Here is a 20,598-nt window from a genome sequence, read left to right as displayed (position 1 = left end):
CATTAAAACTACAGCAGAAGGCGGGTGAATTCTGGACAAATGGTCCCTCAAACAGAGTTCTGAGCTGCGAACGAGCCTCAGGGCGCCAACGTACAAACACTACCTTTCCCTGTTGTGGCGTTGTAGCCTAGCGGCAGTCGTGCGTGCTACTCCGAGTTGTTTACATCGGTCGTTGTTGTGTTCTATACTTTACTTCAGTAAGCTAGCGCCCGCATAAAGGTTAAGAGTGCTAGTGGTGCTAAGAAGAAGTTAGCAATTCCAGTGGCTGTGAAGAAGGAAATAATAGCTAAAGGTGAGAGTGTTTTTGCACTGCTAAGCTAACCATCTAAAGGACAAAGATGCGCTAACAATGACTGATGTGGCTAAAGGGGTGACTGTGTTAGCGAAACAAAGGTCTCAAGTCTTAGAACAAGTTTAAAAGTTGCTAGTTTGAATGAATGAAAGACAGCTAGCTGAGGATAGCGTTAGCATTAGCGAGGGCCTGGTATCCCAGAGAGCTTTGCTTTTGCTAATTTAGCGAAGGACTCGCGTGGTGGCAAGAAGAGAAAGAACAGCAGAAACACAGTAATAAAGGTTATCTTCAAGTTCTTTCTGTATTTTTTACAGAGTTTGTGACTAATTCTCGTTAAAATCTCCTTGTCGCGGCACCTGGACTTGAATTTCTTCACCGCCAAAACCCCGGCGGTTGGATGCCAGAAGTGTAGAAGTCTCTGCGACGAGGGGCTGAAACATCTTCAAGTGAAGAAATCAAAATCCAAGATCTCCACCAGCGGTTTTCAAAGAGCGCGGCATGTTTTTGGTGCCGGAGAACGAACGAATCGGCGGATTCGGTTCCAGAAGGGAATCGGAAACGAACCAAATTGAGACCCAGCTTGTTCTTGCGTTGTTCCGGTGAGTTCTTACCTGGTCTTCTCTTCTCCCTGCAGGGTGGGATGATCGCCCTCCTGCTGTCCATCCTCTGCCTGGTGCTGATCCTCTACACTCGGCGCCGCTGGTGCAAACGCCGCCGCATCCCGCAGCCGCAGAAGAGCGCCAGCGCCGAGGCCGCCAACGAGATCCACTACATCCCGTCGGTGCTGATGGGCGGCCAGGCCCGCGAGAGCCTGCGCAACTCCAGGGGCCAGGGGCCGAACTCCAGCGGCACCCTCAGCATCCGGGAGACGCCCATCCTGGACGGGTGAGCCGGCGCCCCACGGGATTAGACGGGATTAGACGGGATTAGACGCCCGCCGGATTAACGGGGCGGCGGTTTAAGCGGGAGATCGGGTTTGATCGGGTTTGCGAGGTGAACGCGTGCGGAGTTTGGGATTAAGAGGATTTGCAGATTATAATCCGGATTAAGAGCGTAATCCCTCTGGAGGGACGGTTAAGGGGACGAGGAAGTGATGGATATCTGAGATGTCGTTCAATACCACGGTGTGAGTGGGAGGTCCTCTTAATCCCACGGAGGAGGGACCTCTTCGTTCATAGGATTAACAGGATTCCAACCGCACCCAGATAATCTTAATCCCATGGTCCTCTCAATCCCACGGACCAATGATGTTTAAGTTTGTGGAATTTAGAGGATTCCAACCGCACCCAGATAATAGTCCAGATTAAGAGCGTAATCCCTCTGGAGGGATGGTTAACGGGACGAGGAGGTGATCGATATTTGATATTTCAGATTATGTCATTTAATCCCAGAGGTTGAAGGTGTCCTCTTAATCCCATGGATCAATGATATTTTAGTTTGTGAAATTTAGAGGATTCTGACCCGGTCCAGATAATAGTCTAGATTAAGAGCGTAATCCCTCTGGAGGGACGGTTAAGGGGACGAGGAAGTGATGGATATCTGAGACGTCGTTCAATTCCACGGTGTGAGTGGGAGGTCCTCTTAATCCCAAACTGAGAAGAGGAGTGACCTCTTCGTTCATAGGATTAACAGGATACCAACTGCACCCAGATGATAATCCAGATTAAGAGCGTAATCCCTGCAGAGGGACAGTGAAGCGGACAAGGAGGTGATCAATATTTGTGATTTCAGATTATGTCATTTAATCCAGCAGGGTTGTCCCAAATGTTTTATTTTCTGTTTGGGTTTTAGTTTGTGGAATTTAGAGGATTCCAACCCGGTCCAGATGATAGTCCAGATTAAGAGCGTAATCCCTCTGGAGGGACGGTTGAGGGGACGAAGACATGATGGATATCTGAGATGTCATTCAGTTCCACGGTGTGAGTGGGAGGTCCTCTTAATCCCACGGAGGAGGGACCTCTTCATTCATAGGATTAACAGGATTCCAACCGCACCCAGATAATAATCCAGATTAAGAGCATAATCCCTCCAGAAGGATGGTTCACGGCAGAGGAGGTGATCAATATTTGAGATTTCAGATTATGTCATTTAATCCCCGAGGTTGAAGGTGTCCTCTTAATCCCATGGATCAATGATATTTTAGTTTGTGGAATTTAGAGGATTCCAACCCTGTCCAGATGATAGTCCAGATTAAGAGCGTAATCCCTCCAGAGGGACGGTTAAGGGTGCGAGGAAGTGATCAATATCCGAGATGTCATTCAGTTCCACGGTGTGAGTGGAAGGTCCTCTTAATCCCACTGACAAGTGACCTCTTAGTGGGATTAAGAGGGGCCCCCTCCCCCGGCAGATAATAATCCGGATTAAGAGCACAATTCCTCTGGAAGGGAGTTGATCATAAAAGTGAGGACGAATGAATCAATAACTCAGACTTCAGATTATGTCATTTAATCCCACGGGGTGAAGGTGTCCTCTTAATCCCACAGAAGAATGACGCCTTAGTTTGTGGGATTTAGAGGATTCCAACCCCGTCCAGATGATAGTCCAGATTAAGAGTTCAATCAATCCGGAGGGGAATTGATCTTTAAGGCGAGGAGGAAATATCTGCGTTTTGATTCATCTGAGATTTAATCCGGCGAGGGTTGGTGACATCATCATCTGTAGGATTAAGAGTCTACATGAGATTATCTGAAGTCTCCGATCTTCACTTTTTCCTCCTTCCCTTCATGAGGGATTAAACCCTTAATCTGGATTATCATCATCTGGGAGGGGGTCCTCCATGACGACACCATGCGATTAAGACGACCCCCCACCTTCTCCGCCTTAAATAATCCGAACCCCGCCGCCTAATCCGGATTATAATCCCTCCCTCCAGGTACGAGTACGACATCACCGACCTGCGGCACCACCTGCAGCGCGAGTGCATGAACGGCGGCGAGGAGTTTTCCAGCCAGGTGACTCGGACGCTGGACTCCCTGCAGGGATGCAACGACAAGAACAGCATGGACCTGACGCCCGGTGAGATCCTCCAGCTCTGCTCCGTCCGCCGAGGAACCGAGCACACGATGTCCTCGGCGGGGAAATGTGTAATTACCTTCTCGCCGTGGAGATAATTGGAATAATCAGCGTGAAACTTGGGCTGGGGGGAAACCGAAGAACTGGAATTGGATTTTTTTTTTTTTTATTTCCCTTTAAATGGTAAACTGGTATTAGCATAACGTGATTCTTCAGACGGGTGGGGGAGGGGAGATGAACCGCTCGCTCTTCTGGGGTTCACTGAGCCAGAAGAAGACAAACAAGTGGAGCTTCTGGGGAGATTCGCTGTGGAGAAGGTGGGAGATTCCACCTGGAACCACGGGGAACCTGACTTAATCACCCTGGAGCTACAGGAACGTTGAAGATCCAACCTGGAGCCATGAAGAAGCCATGGGGAACATTGGAGAATATTGGAGAACATTGGAGATTTCACCTGGAGCCATGGAGAACATCAAAGAACATTGAAGATGCAACCTGGAGCAGTGGAGAACATCAGAGAACATTGAAGATGCAACCTGGAGCCATGGAAAACATTGGAGAACTTTGGAGATCCAACTTAGAGCCACGGAGAACATTGGAGATCCAACCTGGGGCCATGGAGAACATCAGAGAACATTGAAGATCCAACCTGGAGCTGTGGAGAACATTGAAGATGCAACCTGGAGCCATGGAGAACATCAGAGAACATTGAAGATCCAACCTGGAGCTGTGGAGAACATTGGAGATGCAACCTGGAGCCATGGAGAACATTGGAGATCCAACCTGGAGCCATGGAGAACATCAGAGAACATTGAAGATCCAACCTGGAGCTGTGGAGAACATTATAGATCCAACCTGGAGCCATCGAGAACATCAGAGAACATTGTAGATGCAACCTGGAGCCATGGAGAACATCAGAGAACATTGAAGATGCAACCTGGAGCAGTGGAGAACATTGGAGAACATTGGAGACCCAACTTAGAGCCACGGAGAACATTGGAGATCCAACCTGGGGCCATGGAGAACATTGGAGATGCAACCTGGAGCCATGGAGAACATTGGCGATCCAACCTGGAGCCATGGAGAACATCAGAGAACATTGAAGATCCAACCTGGAGCTGTGAAGAACATTATAGATCCAACCTGGAGCCATCGAGAACATCAGAGAACATTGTAGATGCAACCTGGAGCCATGGAGAACATCAGAGAACATTGAAGATGCAACCTGGAGCAGTGGAGAACATCAGAGCACATTGAAGATGCAACCTGGAGCCATGGAAAACATTGGAGAACATTGGAGACCCAACTTAGAGCCACGGAGAACATTGGAGATCCAACCTGGGGCCATGGAGAACATTGGAGATCCAACCTGGAGCCATGGAGAACATTGGAGATCCAACCTGGAGCCATGGAGAACATCAGAGAACATTGTAGATGCAACCTGGAGCCATGGAGAACATTGAAGATGCAACCTGGAGCCATGGAGAACATCAGAGAACATTGTAGATGCAACCTGGAGCCATGGAGAACATTGGAGATCCAACATGGAGCCATGGAGAACATTGGAGATCCAACTTGGAGCCATGGAGAACATTGGAGATCCAACCTGGAGCCATGGAGAACATTGGAGATCCAACATGGAGCCATGGAGAACATTGGAGATCCAACTTGGAGCCATGGAGAACATTGGAGATCCAACATGGAGCCATGGAGAACATCAGAGAACATTGAAGATGCAACCTGGAGCCATGGAGAACATCAGAGAACATTGAAGATCCAACCTGGAGCTGTGGAGAACATTATAGATCCAACCTGGAGCCATCGAGAACATCAGAGAACATTGCAGATCCAACCTGGAACCACTGAGAACATGGGAGAACATTGGAAAACATTGGAGATTCCACCCGGAGCTGTAGGCAACATCGGAGATCATTGGAGAACATCGGACATTCAACCTAGGACCACGGGGAATGTGACCGAATCACTCTGGAGACACGTTGAAGTATCACTCAGGAGCCACAGAGAATGTTGGAGATCCAACCTGGAGCTAAAGAGAACATCCGTGATTCACCCTGGAGGAACATTGAAGGTTTAACCTGGAGGTGCAGTAAACATTAGCAGTTCACTCTGGAGCTTTGGGGAACATCACTGATTCACCTTGGAGCTGCAAGGAACATGGAAGATTCACTCAGGAGCCTCAGAGAACGTCAGAGATTCACCCTGGAGCTACAGGGAGCGTCATCGATTCACTTGTGGAGATTCACCCAGGAGCCGGGGGAACGTTAGTGCTTCAGTCTAGAGCTTTGAGGAACCTCACTGACTCACCCCGGAGAGGCCATGACCATCACTGATTCCCTCTGGAGACTCAAGGAAAACCGATGACTCACTCTGGAGCCATGAGGTACTTCACTGATTCACTCCAGAGGCTTCAAGAATGTTGAAGACTCACTCTAGAACCAAGGGGAACAATGAAGAGTCACTCTGGAAGCACAGGGAACATCAGAGATTCCCCTTGGAGCTGCCGGGAACCTCACTTCTTCACTCTGGAGGCTAAAGGAACATCACCGATTCATTCACTCAGGAGCCATGAGGAACGATACCGATTCACTCTGGAGGCTTCCGGAATGTTGGTGCTTCCCCTCAAGCTGTGGGGAATGTGGTAGATCCCCCTCAGGAGCCCCAGGGAACATCAGACCTTCAACCTGGAGGTCTTGGAGCATCACTGATTCCCCTGGACCTGCAGGGAACGTTGAAGATTCGCTCGGCACCCGCAGGGAAGATCTAAGATTCGTTTCAGAACCGTAGGGAAGGATTCACTCTGGAGCTGAGGGGAACTTTGGCGTACAATAACCGAATATCCGCAGTACTTGTAGTACTCTGATGCGTCACTCACATAAGTACAGGAATACTATCGTCTAAAAGTACCTGGTTCGAAGTCAGATTTAAAACCTTTTTTTTGTCGGAAGTACACAGAGATACTACCAACCAAGGTCTCCAAAGTACAAGTACTCAATGTTCATGTGTACAGTTAAAGTATTTTAAACACAGTTTTATCAGGTTTCTTGAAGTAGTGTCCAAGTACTACTACACAGCACATGTACGTACTGTTATTTCTGGACTACTGGGCGCACCTGACTATAAGCCGCATGTGCGTATCTAGATATCGTGTCTATAAGCTCCAGATGTCTACGTTTTAACATGAGATTTACATTTTACAGCAACCACAAATATGAACTGAAAATGCTTTTTAAGCGGTTTATAGTCCGGAAATGGCGGTACATAAAAGTACTTTGCCTCTTCTGACAGAGATGCTGTTGAAGTACTTTCCGCCCTATGGAGTTGAAGTATGATAGAGTATTAATCGGAACGATTAAAGTACTTGTCAACAAGTACGCCATGAGTACTACACCACTTTCCAACTCTGCGTACCATACTGTACAGTACTGTAGTACTGCATAGTACTGTACTGTGATACTGTCAGGGTACTGTACAGTAGTACTGCACAGTACCCTGACAAATCCCATGATGTACCGTATTTTTTAGATTATACATTGCTCCAGACAAAAATGCATAATAAAGAGCGAAAAATCATATAGAAGTCGCACTGGGGTATAAGTCGCATTTTTTGGGGGAAATTTATTTTGTAAAATCCAACACCAAGAATAGGCATTTCATCTAGAAAGGCAATTTAAAATAAAAATAGAATAGAGACCAACAGGCTGAACAAGTATAGCCTAAATGACGCATAAACAAGGAAGGCTATGCTAATGTAACATATTACGGTAAGAGTCATTCAAATAATGATAGCATATAGCACATGCTACAACCAAACAATCTGTGTCACTCTTAATCACTAAATCCAACGAAATCTTCTTCTTCGGTGTCACTTCTGAACAACTCCGAAGGTAAACACTGCGCCGCTTCCTCTTCTAGCGGTACGTCGCTACGTCAGAGTCGCACTTGCAGTTCCAATTATTCCAGCCTTTCTGGATCGCGACAGGACGGCGTCCTTGTTCCGATAGAGAGGCGATGGCGTTGCATGAAGCGGGAACACCAGGAAGGTCCTCCTGCAAAGTCACTTATATTCATCTCCTTGGCAACTTCCTGGTGTGAAGATGCAACTGTCTTGTTGACGAGCCTCTCCCGGCAGCACCTTGTTCAAGCACCAAGTGTGAACTCGTTCCTCTAGCCGAGGCCAGCTAGCTTTTAGCCTTTTAGCTTTTTTAGTTTTCTTCATTTCAGTAAGAGTAACCTCCGCTTTTCGCCAGTCCCTTACAAGTTTCTCACTAACTTCAAACTTTCTTTCTGCTGCTGGATCGCCATCTTCGGCTGCATATTTCACCCCTTCCGGCTTGTAACCTGCAGAATATGATTGCCTTTCCGGTGCCATTTTTGTTCAGCCCTTCTCAGTTGTTTTTATAAGTTAGCGCGAATGTTGAAATGATCAATTTTCATAAGTACAGAAGTAGCATGTAGCATCTTTTTTTTCACAACGCACCTCTGCCAGGACCCGCCCCCAAAAAAACTGCAACTTATAATCCAAAAAATACGGTAGTCCAGTGGTCCCTTAAGACACAATTGGTTCCAGAAGTGGGTTTGTGTGTTGATTTTTTCTAATTTTTATGTTTTTTGTATCTTAAATTAATGTTCTCATTTAAAATACCAGAAAACAAATTAATTTGTTCCTTTTGCTTTAGGACGGAACATAGCGTGGATGCATTGCCGTTAGACTCACGATATCGGTCACACCTACACTGCCTTCGTGCTTTGCTATTATTTGGTGCTTCATTTCCATAGAAAGCATCTTCTTTCTGGGTTCATCCCTTGCTTTCTTAGGCCCCGTGGTGATTATTCAAAAAATACACAAAATAAGCACAAAGATATAAAATCGATAGGAACGCTACATGTGTGCTGGACCAAACCGGCCGAAGAATTCTGGAAGGTGCGTCATGAATGCCGTTGAGTCGCATTCATATCAGGTTTTTTTTTTCATATTTCAAGGATAAAATTTGCTGGAATCGCGTTTCGTATCTGAACAAAATTGGTTTATAAAGGTATGTAGGTGTGTGAATAGGAGGAACCCGGGTGGAACGGTGAGGCCGCAGGGAGTGGAGGTCAAGAAGTTGGAGGATTTCAAGTACTTTGGGTCAACAGTCCAGAGCGTAGGAGAGTTTGGAAAAGAGGTTCGAGCAGGTTGGAAGGGTTGGAGAAAAGTCTCAGGGGTACGAAGAGATAGAAGATTATCAGCCAGAAGGAAAGGAAAGGCGGTGAAACCAAACGTGGCCCGCCATGTCATTTTACGCGGCCCGTAAGAACGTCTTAAAAGATCTGATTGTCTTAAATTACCGTCATTTCCGGACGATAAGCCGCGACTTTTTTTCACGTAAACAATGATGCGGCTAATATATGGACGTTTTTTTTGGGGGGGGCGCTAACGAGCTTCACGCCGCTAAAACGTTTATCCTCGTCACATCGGACCGATGAAATGACCGGGAAATTCTGAGTGCGTTCAACTCCGACACCGAAGAAGACGACTTTGACGGTTTTAGTGCGCAGGAGGAAGCTAAAGTTAGCGATCGGCTAGCCGGTGCGGCAACCCGTGGCTCTTTCATCCTTACACTGCGGCTCCGAGTAGCTTAGGAAAATAAATTATAAATATTTAATTTAAGTATATTTCATTTGTTTTGATTCCTTTTTTTAACTTTTAGTTCTAAGTTGGAAGATTATTGTGATCTTGAAATATTAAATAATTATTATATTTCGTCGCTCAAAATAACGTCACACTGGCGGAAGCCGGTAAAGTCCCGATGTGCAGATGCTGTGCGCAGAAGTTCAGCAGCAGAAGTCCCATAAACTAGGTAAAATAAATATTTATGAAGATATTTTGCAAATATTTATTTTTTATTGTTTACTGACACAGTGATTTTTTTTTTCCCGATTTATTTTTAAAATTCAGGTCAAGGCTTCGCTACACGCTCTGAAAACCCAAAGCTCAAAATGAGTTCATTACATAAATAAAATTTAATTTTCTCTGTAATACTTCAGAATTTCAGAAGCAACACACGACACACTTGTTTATACAAAGTGTAAAGGTAATAAAAAGCAATATATACAGTGGAACCTTTATTTTAGACGTCAAAAAGTAATCGCGGCTCCCAGTGTTTTCTTTTCCGAGGAAACCGGGTCCAAATGGCTCTTTGGGTGTTACGGGTTGCCGACCCCTGCGCTAGCTAGCCGGTGCGGCTAATATTGCGGTGCGCTCAATAGTCCGGAAATTACGGTAAATAAGTCAAACGCGTGCATTGACCATAAACTACATTTCCCGGCATTCATGCCGATCATGTTGTGAAGGGAAAGGTTTCTGCAGATGGAAGGTTGTTTCCAGAAAGATGGAAAGGCAGATACATGTTTGCGCTTCAAGGAGAAAAAGCGGTATGTCTTTTGTGTCGGTCGTCAAAGAGTAGGATCTGCGGCGCTAAGTATGCTAACGTTAGCATCCAGAAAAACAACAAACCGTCCAAGAATTAAAAGCAAATTATTTTACTTTACGTTTAATCTGTTACCGTCACACGTGGGCCTTTGAGGGCAACCATGATGCTGATGTGAAGGTTCGACACCCCTGATGTTGAGGTTCTCTTTGGGAGCGACCAGGAAGGAGTCCATCAGAGGGATGGTAGATGTTTGGAGAAGGTCAGAGATGGTTGGGTGGTGGACAGACAAATATACTGGTAGACTAATACTGGAATTGAAGGTCTAGATGAAGACCAAAGAGAAGATTGATGGATGTAGTGAGCGAGGAGGATCCAGAGGGCAGGGTTAGATGGAGAAGGTGGACCTGAAGGGAGAAGACCAGAAGAAGAAGGAGGTATGAAAGTGCTGATGTACCATCTGCTTGGAGGTCACATTCATGGAGGAGGAGATGCTTTGCGTGTCGCTGATGAACATCCGAGGACGGTCAAATTAAAAGACGTCCTGGGAGAGTTTCTTCATCTCCGTGCACGTTGTTGATGAACATCTTCTCTGAAGGTGCTGCTTCTTCATCTGCCGCGTCTTATTTATGGACCTCTTTTTTTTATTTCCTCTCATTTTATTCTTTTCCCCTCATTTTAAGGCTGATTTTCGGTTTTCCCACCGTCCCTGAACACAACGCCTTCTGGATCAGGTTCAAACACGACACACACACACACACACACACACACACACACCTAGATATATACATAAAAACATTTGCACGCACAAATACACACAAGCAGATTTTGATAGATGCATATAAACACACATTCACCAATACACACACACACATAGATATATGCTTAAAAACACACACGTGCACAAATAGACACACGTGCTTCTAGATCGATGCATCAAAAGACTTGGCACAAATTGACACACACACACTTATAGACACACACACATCTAGATAGATGCATATAAATATACATGTGCACAAATAGACACACACACACACACACACTCCTTGATATCTGAATAAAACACACAAGCACACAGCTAGGTGTATGCGTTGAAAACACACATGTACATAGAGACACACACATTCAGATAGATGCATATAAACACACACGTGCACAACTAGACACACATACACTAATAGACACACACACATCTAGATAGATGTGTATAAACACCCACGTGCACAAATACACACACAGGCACAAATAGACACACACACACCTTGATATCTGAATAAAAACACACATGCACATATAGCACACGTGCACAACAAGACACACACACACGTAGATAGATGCATAAAAACACTTGTGTGAACAAATTAACACACGGATTCATATAATCACACACGTGCACAACTAGACACACACACACACATATGTAGATATATGCTTAAAAACAAACGTGCACAACTAGACACACACACACACACACACACACACACACACACACACAGGCTACACAAAAGGTGCATAAATGATCAAATGCACAGAGGCAAACACATAAGAACAAGGATGGGCACGCACACACACACACACACACACACACACACACGTCATGCCCACACAAACACACTCAACCCAAACAAAGCACACACACACACACAAATACAAACAGTGGAAACAGATAGGTAAACAGACACACACACACACACACACGTCATGCCCACACAAACACACTCAACCCAAACAAAGCACGCACACACACACAAATACAAACAGTGGAAACAGATAGGTAAACAGACACACACACACACACACACACACACACATAAGAACAAACGTATACATCCAGCCGGATAAAGAAACACACCCACGTAAACGCACGATACGTGTGTGTGTGTGTGTGTGTGTGTGTGTGTGCGCGTAAACACCCCCCCACCCGTGAAATGACCTCACGCCGATGGCCGTCCTGTAATTACACCGTAATAACTTTTAATTTCATGCTAGCTTTTTATTTCCAGCCGGTCGAATCTCTCAGCGTAAACAATGACCTCCTCCTTCTGTCCTCCTTCCTTCCTTCCTTCTTTCCTTCCCTCCTTCTTTCCTTCCTTCCTTCTCTCCTTCCTTCCTTCCCTCCTTCCTTCCTTCCCTCCCTCCTTCCTTCCTTCCTCCTTCCTTCCTTCCTCCCTTCGTTCGTTCCTTCCTTCCTTCTTTCCTTCCTTCCTTCCTTCCCTCCTTCCTCCCTTCCTTCCTTTCTTCCTTCCCTCCTTCCTTCCTTCCTTCCTCCTTCCTTCCTTCCTTCCTTCCTCCCTTCGTTCGTTCGTTCCTTCCTTCCTTCTTTCCTTCTTTCCTTCCTTCCCTCCTTCCTCCCTTCCTTCCTTCCTTCCTTCCTTCCTTCCCTCCTTCCTTCCTTCCTCCTTCCTTCCTTCCTTCCTTCCCTCCTTCCTCCCTTCCTTCCTCCCTTCCTTCCTTCCTTCCTTCCTTCCTTCCTTCCTTCCTTCCTTCCTTCCCTCCTTCCTCCTTCCTCCTTCCTTCCTCCCTTCCTTCCTTCCTCCCTCCCTTCCCTCCTTCCTTCCCTCCTTCCTTCCTTCCTTCCTTCCCTCCCTCCTCCTTCCTTCCTTCCTTCCTTCCTTCCTTCCCTCCTTCCTCCCTTCGTTCCTCCCTTCCTTCCTTCCTCCCTCCCTTCCTCCCTCCCTTCCCTCCTTCCTTCCCTCCTTCCTTCCTTCCTTCCTTCCCTCCTTCCTTCCTTCCTCCTTCCTTCCTTCCTTCCTTCCTTCCTTCCTTCCTTCCTTCCCTCCTTCCTTCCTTCCTTCCTCCCTTCGTTCGTTCCTTCCTTCCTTCCTTCTTTCCTTCCTTCCCTCCTTCCTCCCTTCCTTCCTCCCTTCCTTCCTTCCTTCCTTCCTTCCTTCCTTCCTCCTTCCTCCTTCCTTCCTCCCTTCCTTCCTTCCTCCCTCCCTTCCTCCCTCCCTTCCCTCCTTCCTTCCCTCCTTCCTTCCTTCCTTCCTTCCCTCCCTCCTCCTTCCTTCCTTCCTTCCTTCCCTCCTTCCTCCCTTCGTTCCTCCCTTCCTTCCTTCCTCCCTCCCTTCCTCCCTCCCTTCCCTCCTTCCTTCCCTCCTTCCTTCCTTCCTTCCTTCCTTCCTTCCTTCCTTCCCTCCTTCCTCCCTTCGTTCCTCCCTTCCTTCCTTCCTCCCTCCCTTCCCTCCTTCCTTCCTTCCTCCTTCCCTCCTTCCTTCCTCCCTCCCTCCCTTCCTCCCTCCCTTCCCTCCTTCCTTCCTTCCTCCTTCCCTCCTTCCTTCCTCCCTCCCTTCCCTCCTTCCTTCCTTCCTCCTTCCCTCATTCCTTCCTACCTTCCTTCCTTCCTTCCTCCCTTCCTTCCTTCCTCTCTCTCTCCTTCCTTCCTTCCCTCCTTCCTTCCCTCCTTCCTTCCCTCCTTCCTTCCTTCCTCCTTCCTTCCTTCCTTCGTTCCTCCCTTCGTTCCTCCCTTCCTTCCTTCCTCCCTCCCTTCCTCCCTCCCCTCCTTCCTTCCCTCCTTCCTTCCTTCCTCCTTCCTTCCTTCCTCCCTCCCTTCCTCCCTCCCTTCCCTCCTTCCTTCCCTCCTTCCTTCCTTCCTCCTTCCTTCCTTCCTCCCTTCCTTCCTTCCTCCCTCCCTTCCCTCCTTCCTTCCCTCCTTCCTTCCTCCCTCCCTTCCTCCCTCCCTTCCCTCCTTCCTTCCTTCCTCCTTCCCTCCTTCCTTCCTCCCTCCCTTCCCTCCTTTCTTCCTTCCTCCTTCCCTCATTCCTTCCTCCCTTCCTTCCTTCCTTCCTCCCTTCCTTCCTTCCTTCCTTCCTTCCTTCCTTCCTTCCTCTCTCTCTCCTTCCTCCCTTCCCTTCTTCCTTCCTTCCTTCCCTCCTCCCTTCCTCCCTTCCCTTCCTTCCCTCCTTCCTTCCCTCCTTCCTTCCTTCCTTCCCTCCTTCCTCCCCACAGTGAGTGATAACACCAAGCTGGCGTTGATGAACAAGTACAAGGACAACATCATCGCCACCAGTCCCATCGACAGCAACCACCAGCAGAACACGCTGCTGCCCCACAACACCTCCACCAGCCAGCGCAAACGCCTGTCCAGCAACACCCGAGGTGAGCTCCGCCCCCTGCCCTTGGCCCCGCCTCCTCTTTGGCCCCGCCCCCTCGTTGGCCCCGCCCCCCGCTCGTACACGCCGTCTCTCGAGTCGATACGCTGTGTTTTGGTTGTGAAATAAGACGTCGCGTAAACTTTACATCGTCACTCTTACGATGTTTGTGTAAACTTTTGGTTGACGACCTTTGAAAGCTTGATGGATGTTTTTGTAAAGCTTGACTTATTTGTGAAGAAATGTGTCAAGTTTCAATTGATTTCTTTGCGCTCTTTAATTGACAGGTATGTAAAGTTTCATTGGCATTTTTGTTCAATTCACGCGTTTGACACTTTCTGACGCCTATCAGACTTGTTTTGGTTTGGTAAAATGGAATTGACGTTTTTGTAAAAATCGAACTGATTTATTCGTAAAGTTTAAAATCAGCACCTCTGTTATTTTAATCAACTTTAACCGTCACCTTGTAAAGTTATGCCCTCGAAAGTTTGGCGAGTCTTTGACGCTTCATTAGAGTCCGTAAAGTTTGAATTGACATGGTTGACATTGCCGTAAAATGCAAAGTTCAAAGCCCCTTACTTGTAAAGTTTACATCTTTTTGATTGACTAATTTGCCAAGCTAAATCGGCAGCTTTACAACATTCAAGTTGCCGTCAAAATCCAATGGAGCTCTTAATTGACATCTTGAAATGCTTAATTGGCAAGACGACATATTTGTAAAGTTCGCATCAGTGAGTCTGTAAAGTTTACGTTGATGTCTTTGTAAAGTTTACACTGTCGTCTCTGTTCGGTTTACGTTGACATCTCTGTAAATTGGTGCCTTTGTAAAGTTCACGTTGGCGTCTCCTGAGGTTGATTCTGAGGTCTTTCTGACGCTTTGCTGTCGTCCAGTGGCCTAAGTCCTAGCTTAATCGCGCTAACGTTCAAAACTGCCGTGTGATGAATCGCCGGTGTCTCCGACATCGTGTTTTGTTGTTTTTTTGCCGCCAAAACCGACCAAAGAACCCCGGTCGTAATCTTGAATAATAGCAAACCTTGCGATATCGCCGCTCCTTTATCTCCCGATGTTCCTTCTCGCGGAAACAAAACCGCTAGAAGCTCCCGGCGCGACGGAAACAGCCGAGTCCTCGGATTCCAATCGGGGCGAAGGTGAAACTGAAGAGATTAATGGCCGCCGCGCCGCAAAATTGAACGGTTTTGGGCTTCAAATCTCGCGGCGCCTTTAGCCGCTTACAACTCCGGCACACCGTCGAACCAGGAAGTGCTTAGAATCCCTTCTTTCATCCAACGCCACCACCACCATCATCTCACCCGTCCGGTTACCTGTATGCCCACCGACAGGCCGGGCTTCCGAGGCAGAAGGGGAACTTAAAAAATGAAGCGGGGCCACAGAACGGCCATTTTACGTGATTCCAGCCGAGCCCTCGGACTACAATCCATCTTCCTCCTCCGCGTTTCGCCCGCGCCGCCTCTTTATTCTCGAGGAGTCGGAAATAATTTGTGTCGTTCCCGCGGAGATACTCGAGAAGTGAACCGGGTGGGGGGTGCAGGGAGGGTTGGGGGATGAAAGATAAGTGCAGAGTAATTTAGCGGTAGATCAGACCGCTGCGAGGGACTGAAAGGAGGTTTTCTTTTTTTTTCCCCCCACCCTTTTAGACAATGTTCGGCGCGCGTCGAGTGTTTTCCCAGCGAGGACGCCGCGCCGGGAAGCGCCAGGATTAAAGTGTGAGGCGGCGGACGGAAAAAGACAGATAATGGCGCGTCATTACACGTTATCATATAAAGCTTAAGGACTTAAGCGCCGGGTGTAATCGTGGGGCTAATCAGCTGTGTTACAGGCTAACAACAAACACAAAAAAGGGACGGAAAACAGCCTCTTCGTCGCAGGAGATGATTGCGGCGCCGGACGGATTCCGGGAAATGGAACGCGGCGACTTCACGTGCTGTGATGATTGTTAGCTTGTGTTGATTTTTCGCTTGTGCTAATCAAATTGGTGGGTTCAAAAGAACATGTTTTGTTGAGTCACATCCTGGACACTCAGGGTGGAAAGGGACAACAGGGTCCTGGGCGTGGCAAACATCTGCCCGCTAACTTGGTTTAGCTTAGCTAAATGCCTCGGAGTCACCAGATGTCTGTCCGTCGACTCCAAACTGACCAAATTAGAAGGTGACGTCCACCTTCTGAAGGTTCACCAGGGTGAGGTCCAACAGCAGAGAAGGACAAGCTCACTCCTGCATGAATCTGGACCCCATATGTACACTAAGAACACCTCATGCGGCTCTTCTAGAAAGACCTTCCGCGGTCCGTCCGGCTCGGTCACGTCCGCTAGATGGATGCCGGGAGATTTCCGAAGGACATCCTTTTTTTAGGAACGGGCATCATCGACCAACGGCGGCTTCACCGCAAAGACTCCGGCTACAGTCCATCAACGTGGACCACCTGGGAAGATCCACGATGGAGTGGAAACTCGGTGAATCCTCCCGAGCCCGACACCCTGAGCGGACCTTCTCTCGTGGAACCTCTCCCGGATTGGACGATACAGCCAAGGCAGGCGCGGCGCTGAATCCTGACCTCCATGCAGAAGGAGTCCGCGGTCCTCCGAGACCGCCATGATGATCCAGCATCATCCGGGATGGGGGGTCGGCGGGTACGAGGGGCGAATAACCCACTAGCCTTCCTTCCTCTAAGTCTCCAGTTACTGTTAAATAATGTATCATCGCTAATTAAAACGTCCGGGCTCCCAATGAATGGAGGCAATGTTTGGCAGTTAGCACAAAATAAAGAGAAAAATAAAAAGAAAAGGAAGGTTGCCCGGGGCGACGAAAGTAGATCTAAACTTCGCTTTGGATTCTCAGAATATTAAAAATGTAAGAGGCGGTATGCGGTGGCCGGTCGTAGCCGGCGTGTCCGTGTTTTTCCCGTCCGGCCTCGATGTATCTCCGGTTCCCGGGACGACCCAACGGGACGTGGCGCCGCCGAAGGGGGTTTGTTTCTGACCTGGTTGGAGTCCCGCGGCTGCTAGCGCCGGCGTCTGATCCCGCCGCCGTCCCCATTTGCGTCTTCGTCTTTATCCTCTTGACTTTGTGTCCACTTCCCGCCCGGGAGCCGATTGCCATTCCGCTGCCGTTCGCCCCTCTCAACCCCCCGCTCATCTCGCCGGGCATAATAACTTCTCTTTTTTTTTTTTTTTTCGGGTTTATAAGAGGTACTTGTGCCTGCTGTGCATTCGGAATCGGGGCGTTGGCAAAGGGGGGGTCAACATCCTGCGGTGCATATTAACGCCGAACTGCCCTGATTTTCACGCCGACGTGCGATGCAGCACGTTTCGGACAACGACCGCTTGCCGTGTTCGATTTGGTCTTAATTCCTCAGGAGACGGTTTTCTGTGCCTCTCCGAGGCGGGCGGGTCGGACCGGACCCGTCACAGATGTCCAAGGAAATAGGACGCATCCTTTCCCACTCCCCCTTTGAGTCAGCTGACCTTGTGGGGTGGACCTCCTCCCGGACACTCCCAAAGTTCCCCCGCCAGCAAGGTCAAAAAGTGGCGGTCAACCGAGAAGCTTTGAAGCTTTGGCAGAAAGGCGGCGCCTCTGCAAAGCTGTAGTGCGAAAGGGGTGTTAGCCTTGAACCACCCTGCGCCCCGAACCCCCAACCAGCTGCCGACACCCGCTGCACCTCACAGGTACCAGGAAGGGAAGCCGGGAAGGCGCACCATCTCCAATCAGGGATCTTCTGCGCCCTCCGGCCTACGTGCCTCCTCCCGCAAGCTACCTCACCACCTCCATCGAACCCGACAGTTGCACCTCGCAATTAAAACACACTCAGTCGTTGTTTACTTCACCCGGGCTAAAATTAGCTCGCCGCGTTGCTAATTGTCCATCTGCCCTGTTGTTTTCCCCACGCTCACCTGACGCCGCTTGACGTCAGTTCCTCCACAGACAGTGTCGGGTTAGCGCTAAGTTAGTGTTAGCGGCAGCTAACAACCTCGGGGGGATAGCTCCCCCTGCTACGTATCACCTCCTGAACCGGCCTCGTTTCTCATTGGTAGTTTGATGACAAGGCAGCTTTGGGGGAGCGCTCTGATAGGCTGTGGCTGGAGAGTCGGTTAGCGGAGTTGTTTTCGCTCGTGCCAGCTTAGCGACTGACACCGCCGCTGACTTGCGGTGCAGAGGTGTAAACACTTTGCTTTTAACTTCTGTCCGCAAGAAGCCTCCCTGCAATCCATCCCATAATTGAGACCTTCCTGCGCACAGTGCTGACCTGTCACTCAGCTCCCGCCGGACAAGTTGAAGAGAACAAGTCGCCCTGAACTCTTTCCTCCATTATGGTTTGACGGAAAAAAAATCATAGAAATGTTATTACAGCCGTTGGCATAGAGGACTCACAGCCGGAGCCGTCACCACGGAAACAATCGGTCTGAATCTCCAAGCGGTGCCTGAACGTTTTTTTTTTTGTTTTTTTTTAATTTTTATGGCGAGGAGTCACAGTGAACCCTGACCGGGACGGGCAGCTAACAAGGCTGAGGGCCTGACCTGCATCGTCATGACGACGATCCAAGGGGTTGAGGTTCTTTGAAACCACTCCACGTCAAAGGGGTGTAGGTCAGGGGAAGGGAACAACGTGGCGGCAAGGAGGGTAGTTCCATACCTTGCAAGGTAGGTCCATGCCCTGGAGGGTAGGTCCATACCTTGGAGGGCAGGTCCATGCCCTTGAGGGGAGGTCCATACCCTAGGGAGCTGCTCTATACCCTGGAAAGAAGCTCCATGACCTGGAGGGTAGGTCCATACCCTGGGGAGCTGCTCCCTGGAAAGAAGGTCCATACCCAGGGAAGCAATTCCATAGCCTGGAGGGTAGGTCCATAACTTGGAGGGGAGGTCCATACCTTGGAGGGGAGGTCCATACCTTGGAGGGTAGCCACAAACCTTGGAGTGGAGGTGCTTTTTGGAGAGTGTTCGCAGATGCAGTTGCAACTGCTGGCTTGAGTCCACCATGATGAGCTTCTCCATGCTCTTCCTTTGCTGAAGAGGAGTGGTATTGTTCAAGCTAATAAGTGGTAGCAACCGGGAGCTACAAGCTGGGGCGGAGCAGGATGGAACTTGGGGAGAACGTTAGAGGAGGTGTTTGGCTCACACTTCCAATGACAGGATGAAGTACTGATATCAGCAGTACTGCAGTACTGGTCAGTACTGCCTTCTTGTCAGATTCCTGGACAGAGGTTCTCCACCAAGAGCTCCTTCAGAAAACTATTTCCTCCAGGCTGTCACTCCAGGGGAGAATCTCAGGTGATTAATTGTGTCTGCCTGGGTTCTCCTCCATGTTCTTTGTCCTCCAGCAGGTTCATTGAAGACGATACCTGAGCCAGTGATTGACAGGTGACCTTGTGATTGACAGCCACCCTGTCGAGATCAAGCCCCGCCTCTTTCTCTTCTCCCTCGCTGATCATTATTGCTTTCTTGACGTTTCTTCTCCTGGAATCCGAGACGGGTCCTCAGAAAGTCTCAACCTCCGGTGTCAGGCGGCCATGTGACCTTCAGGCTCCGCCTCCTGAGCCCCTAGTGGGGGGGGGTGAAGCTCATGTTACTGAGCAACACAAGCATGAATATTATTTGCCTTCACATTGATCCTGCTGAGGCGGCAGATCTCTGCCGCTTTGAAGGACACACACACACACACACACACACACACACACACACACTTGTAAGGAACGGAGATACAACCCTCACAGAAACCTGGGTTAACCTCCCCTTCGTAGCGCGGCGTTGGATTATCTCCCTTGTTTTCGTTAAAGGGGGACGCCGGCCCTTTAAGGCCGTCAGCCAATCACAGAGGAGCCACATAAATGGACAAAAAAAAAATGGCCGACGCTGGCGTGGCGGCTGTGGAATTTAGCTCCGCCCACATCCGTCAACCCATCCACCATCATCACCCCACTCATCCTCAGCCACCCGATTAATCGCTCCGATCGACACGATTAATCGACCCTCAGGGATTTTAGTTCTAGAAACCCCCGTCGGTTAATTTTTCGGCGACGCCAAAAAACCTCGAGCCCCAAAAATCCCATCTGATCGTCCGCTAATTACCATGCTAACAGAATTAGCTCGAGCTATCGTTTTCCCATGACTTATTAGCTCACATATGTACATCTATGTATGCGTTTCCACTAAATAGTGCTGCGTTTAAAACAGCATGAAATAACTTGCTCGCACAAGGTGATTCTCCAAATTGAGCAAAATGTCAAAATAATGGCAATATTACATTACATTACATTTGGCAGACGCTTTTATCCAAAGCGACTGACAATAGAGGACATAAGGACTGCAATGACACGATAGCGACAAGCTAACGGCACACAGAGTCAACAACAGGATAGTAGGAATAAGTCATAATAAGATAATCAATAGATAATAACACAAAAAGATAAAACTAGTTGACATTAACATCAAAAAAGTGGACTTAAGTTAATTATAAGATAATAATAAGTGATTTTTTTTTTTTTTTTTTTTACACTTTTAGCTTTAAATCGCCCTCTGGCGGCACCAATCCCCTGTTTATTTATTTTTTTTATCTTTACAAAATTTTTTTTTTCTTTTTTTACATTTTTTTGTTTTTCAATCGCAGCGTATGTGTGTGTGTGTGTGTGTGTGAATCCCACAGCGGGTTCAACCTTCTTGAACCCCGACGGGGACTCGGGCACGGAGGCCGACAGCGAGCCTCAGCTGGCCTTTTACACCGACCCCAACCGCAGCCGCCGCCGCAGTCGAGGTATGAGAAACG

The 20,598-nt window shown here is 48.4% G+C and overlaps 1 protein-coding gene across 5 annotated transcripts in view; it reads left to right on the top strand.

Moving 5' to 3' along the window:
• Positions 1-20,598, top strand: part of astn1 (astrotactin 1) — a 216,182-nt gene that overhangs the window by 43,254 nt on the left and 152,330 nt on the right. For 2 of the 5 annotated variants that reach the window (XM_086172000.1, XM_086171999.1), the window contains exons 3-6: positions 927-1,177; positions 3,165-3,307; positions 13,681-13,830; positions 20,479-20,598. The exon at positions 20,479-20,598 is cut by the window's right edge and continues 30 nt beyond it. In XM_086172000.1, coding sequence (XP_086028126.1) covers positions 927-1,177; positions 3,165-3,307; positions 13,681-13,830; positions 20,479-20,598 — 664 coding nt within the window. The remainder of the gene's footprint in view (positions 1-926; positions 1,178-3,164; positions 3,308-13,680; positions 13,831-20,478) is intronic. The other 3 variants (XM_086172002.1, XM_086172001.1, XM_086172003.1) reach the window with 2 other exon arrangements.

Source organism: Fistularia commersonii, chromosome 25, assembly GCF_037954325.1.
Source record: "Fistularia commersonii isolate RoL2024-O1a breed Wild chromosome 25, RoL_Fcom_v1.0, whole genome shotgun sequence".
NCBI lineage: Eukaryota > Metazoa > Chordata > Actinopteri > Syngnathiformes > Fistulariidae > Fistularia > Fistularia commersonii.
The sequence above is the reverse complement of the archived record's forward strand: the minus strand, read 5'-3'. Positions and strand labels throughout refer to the sequence as shown.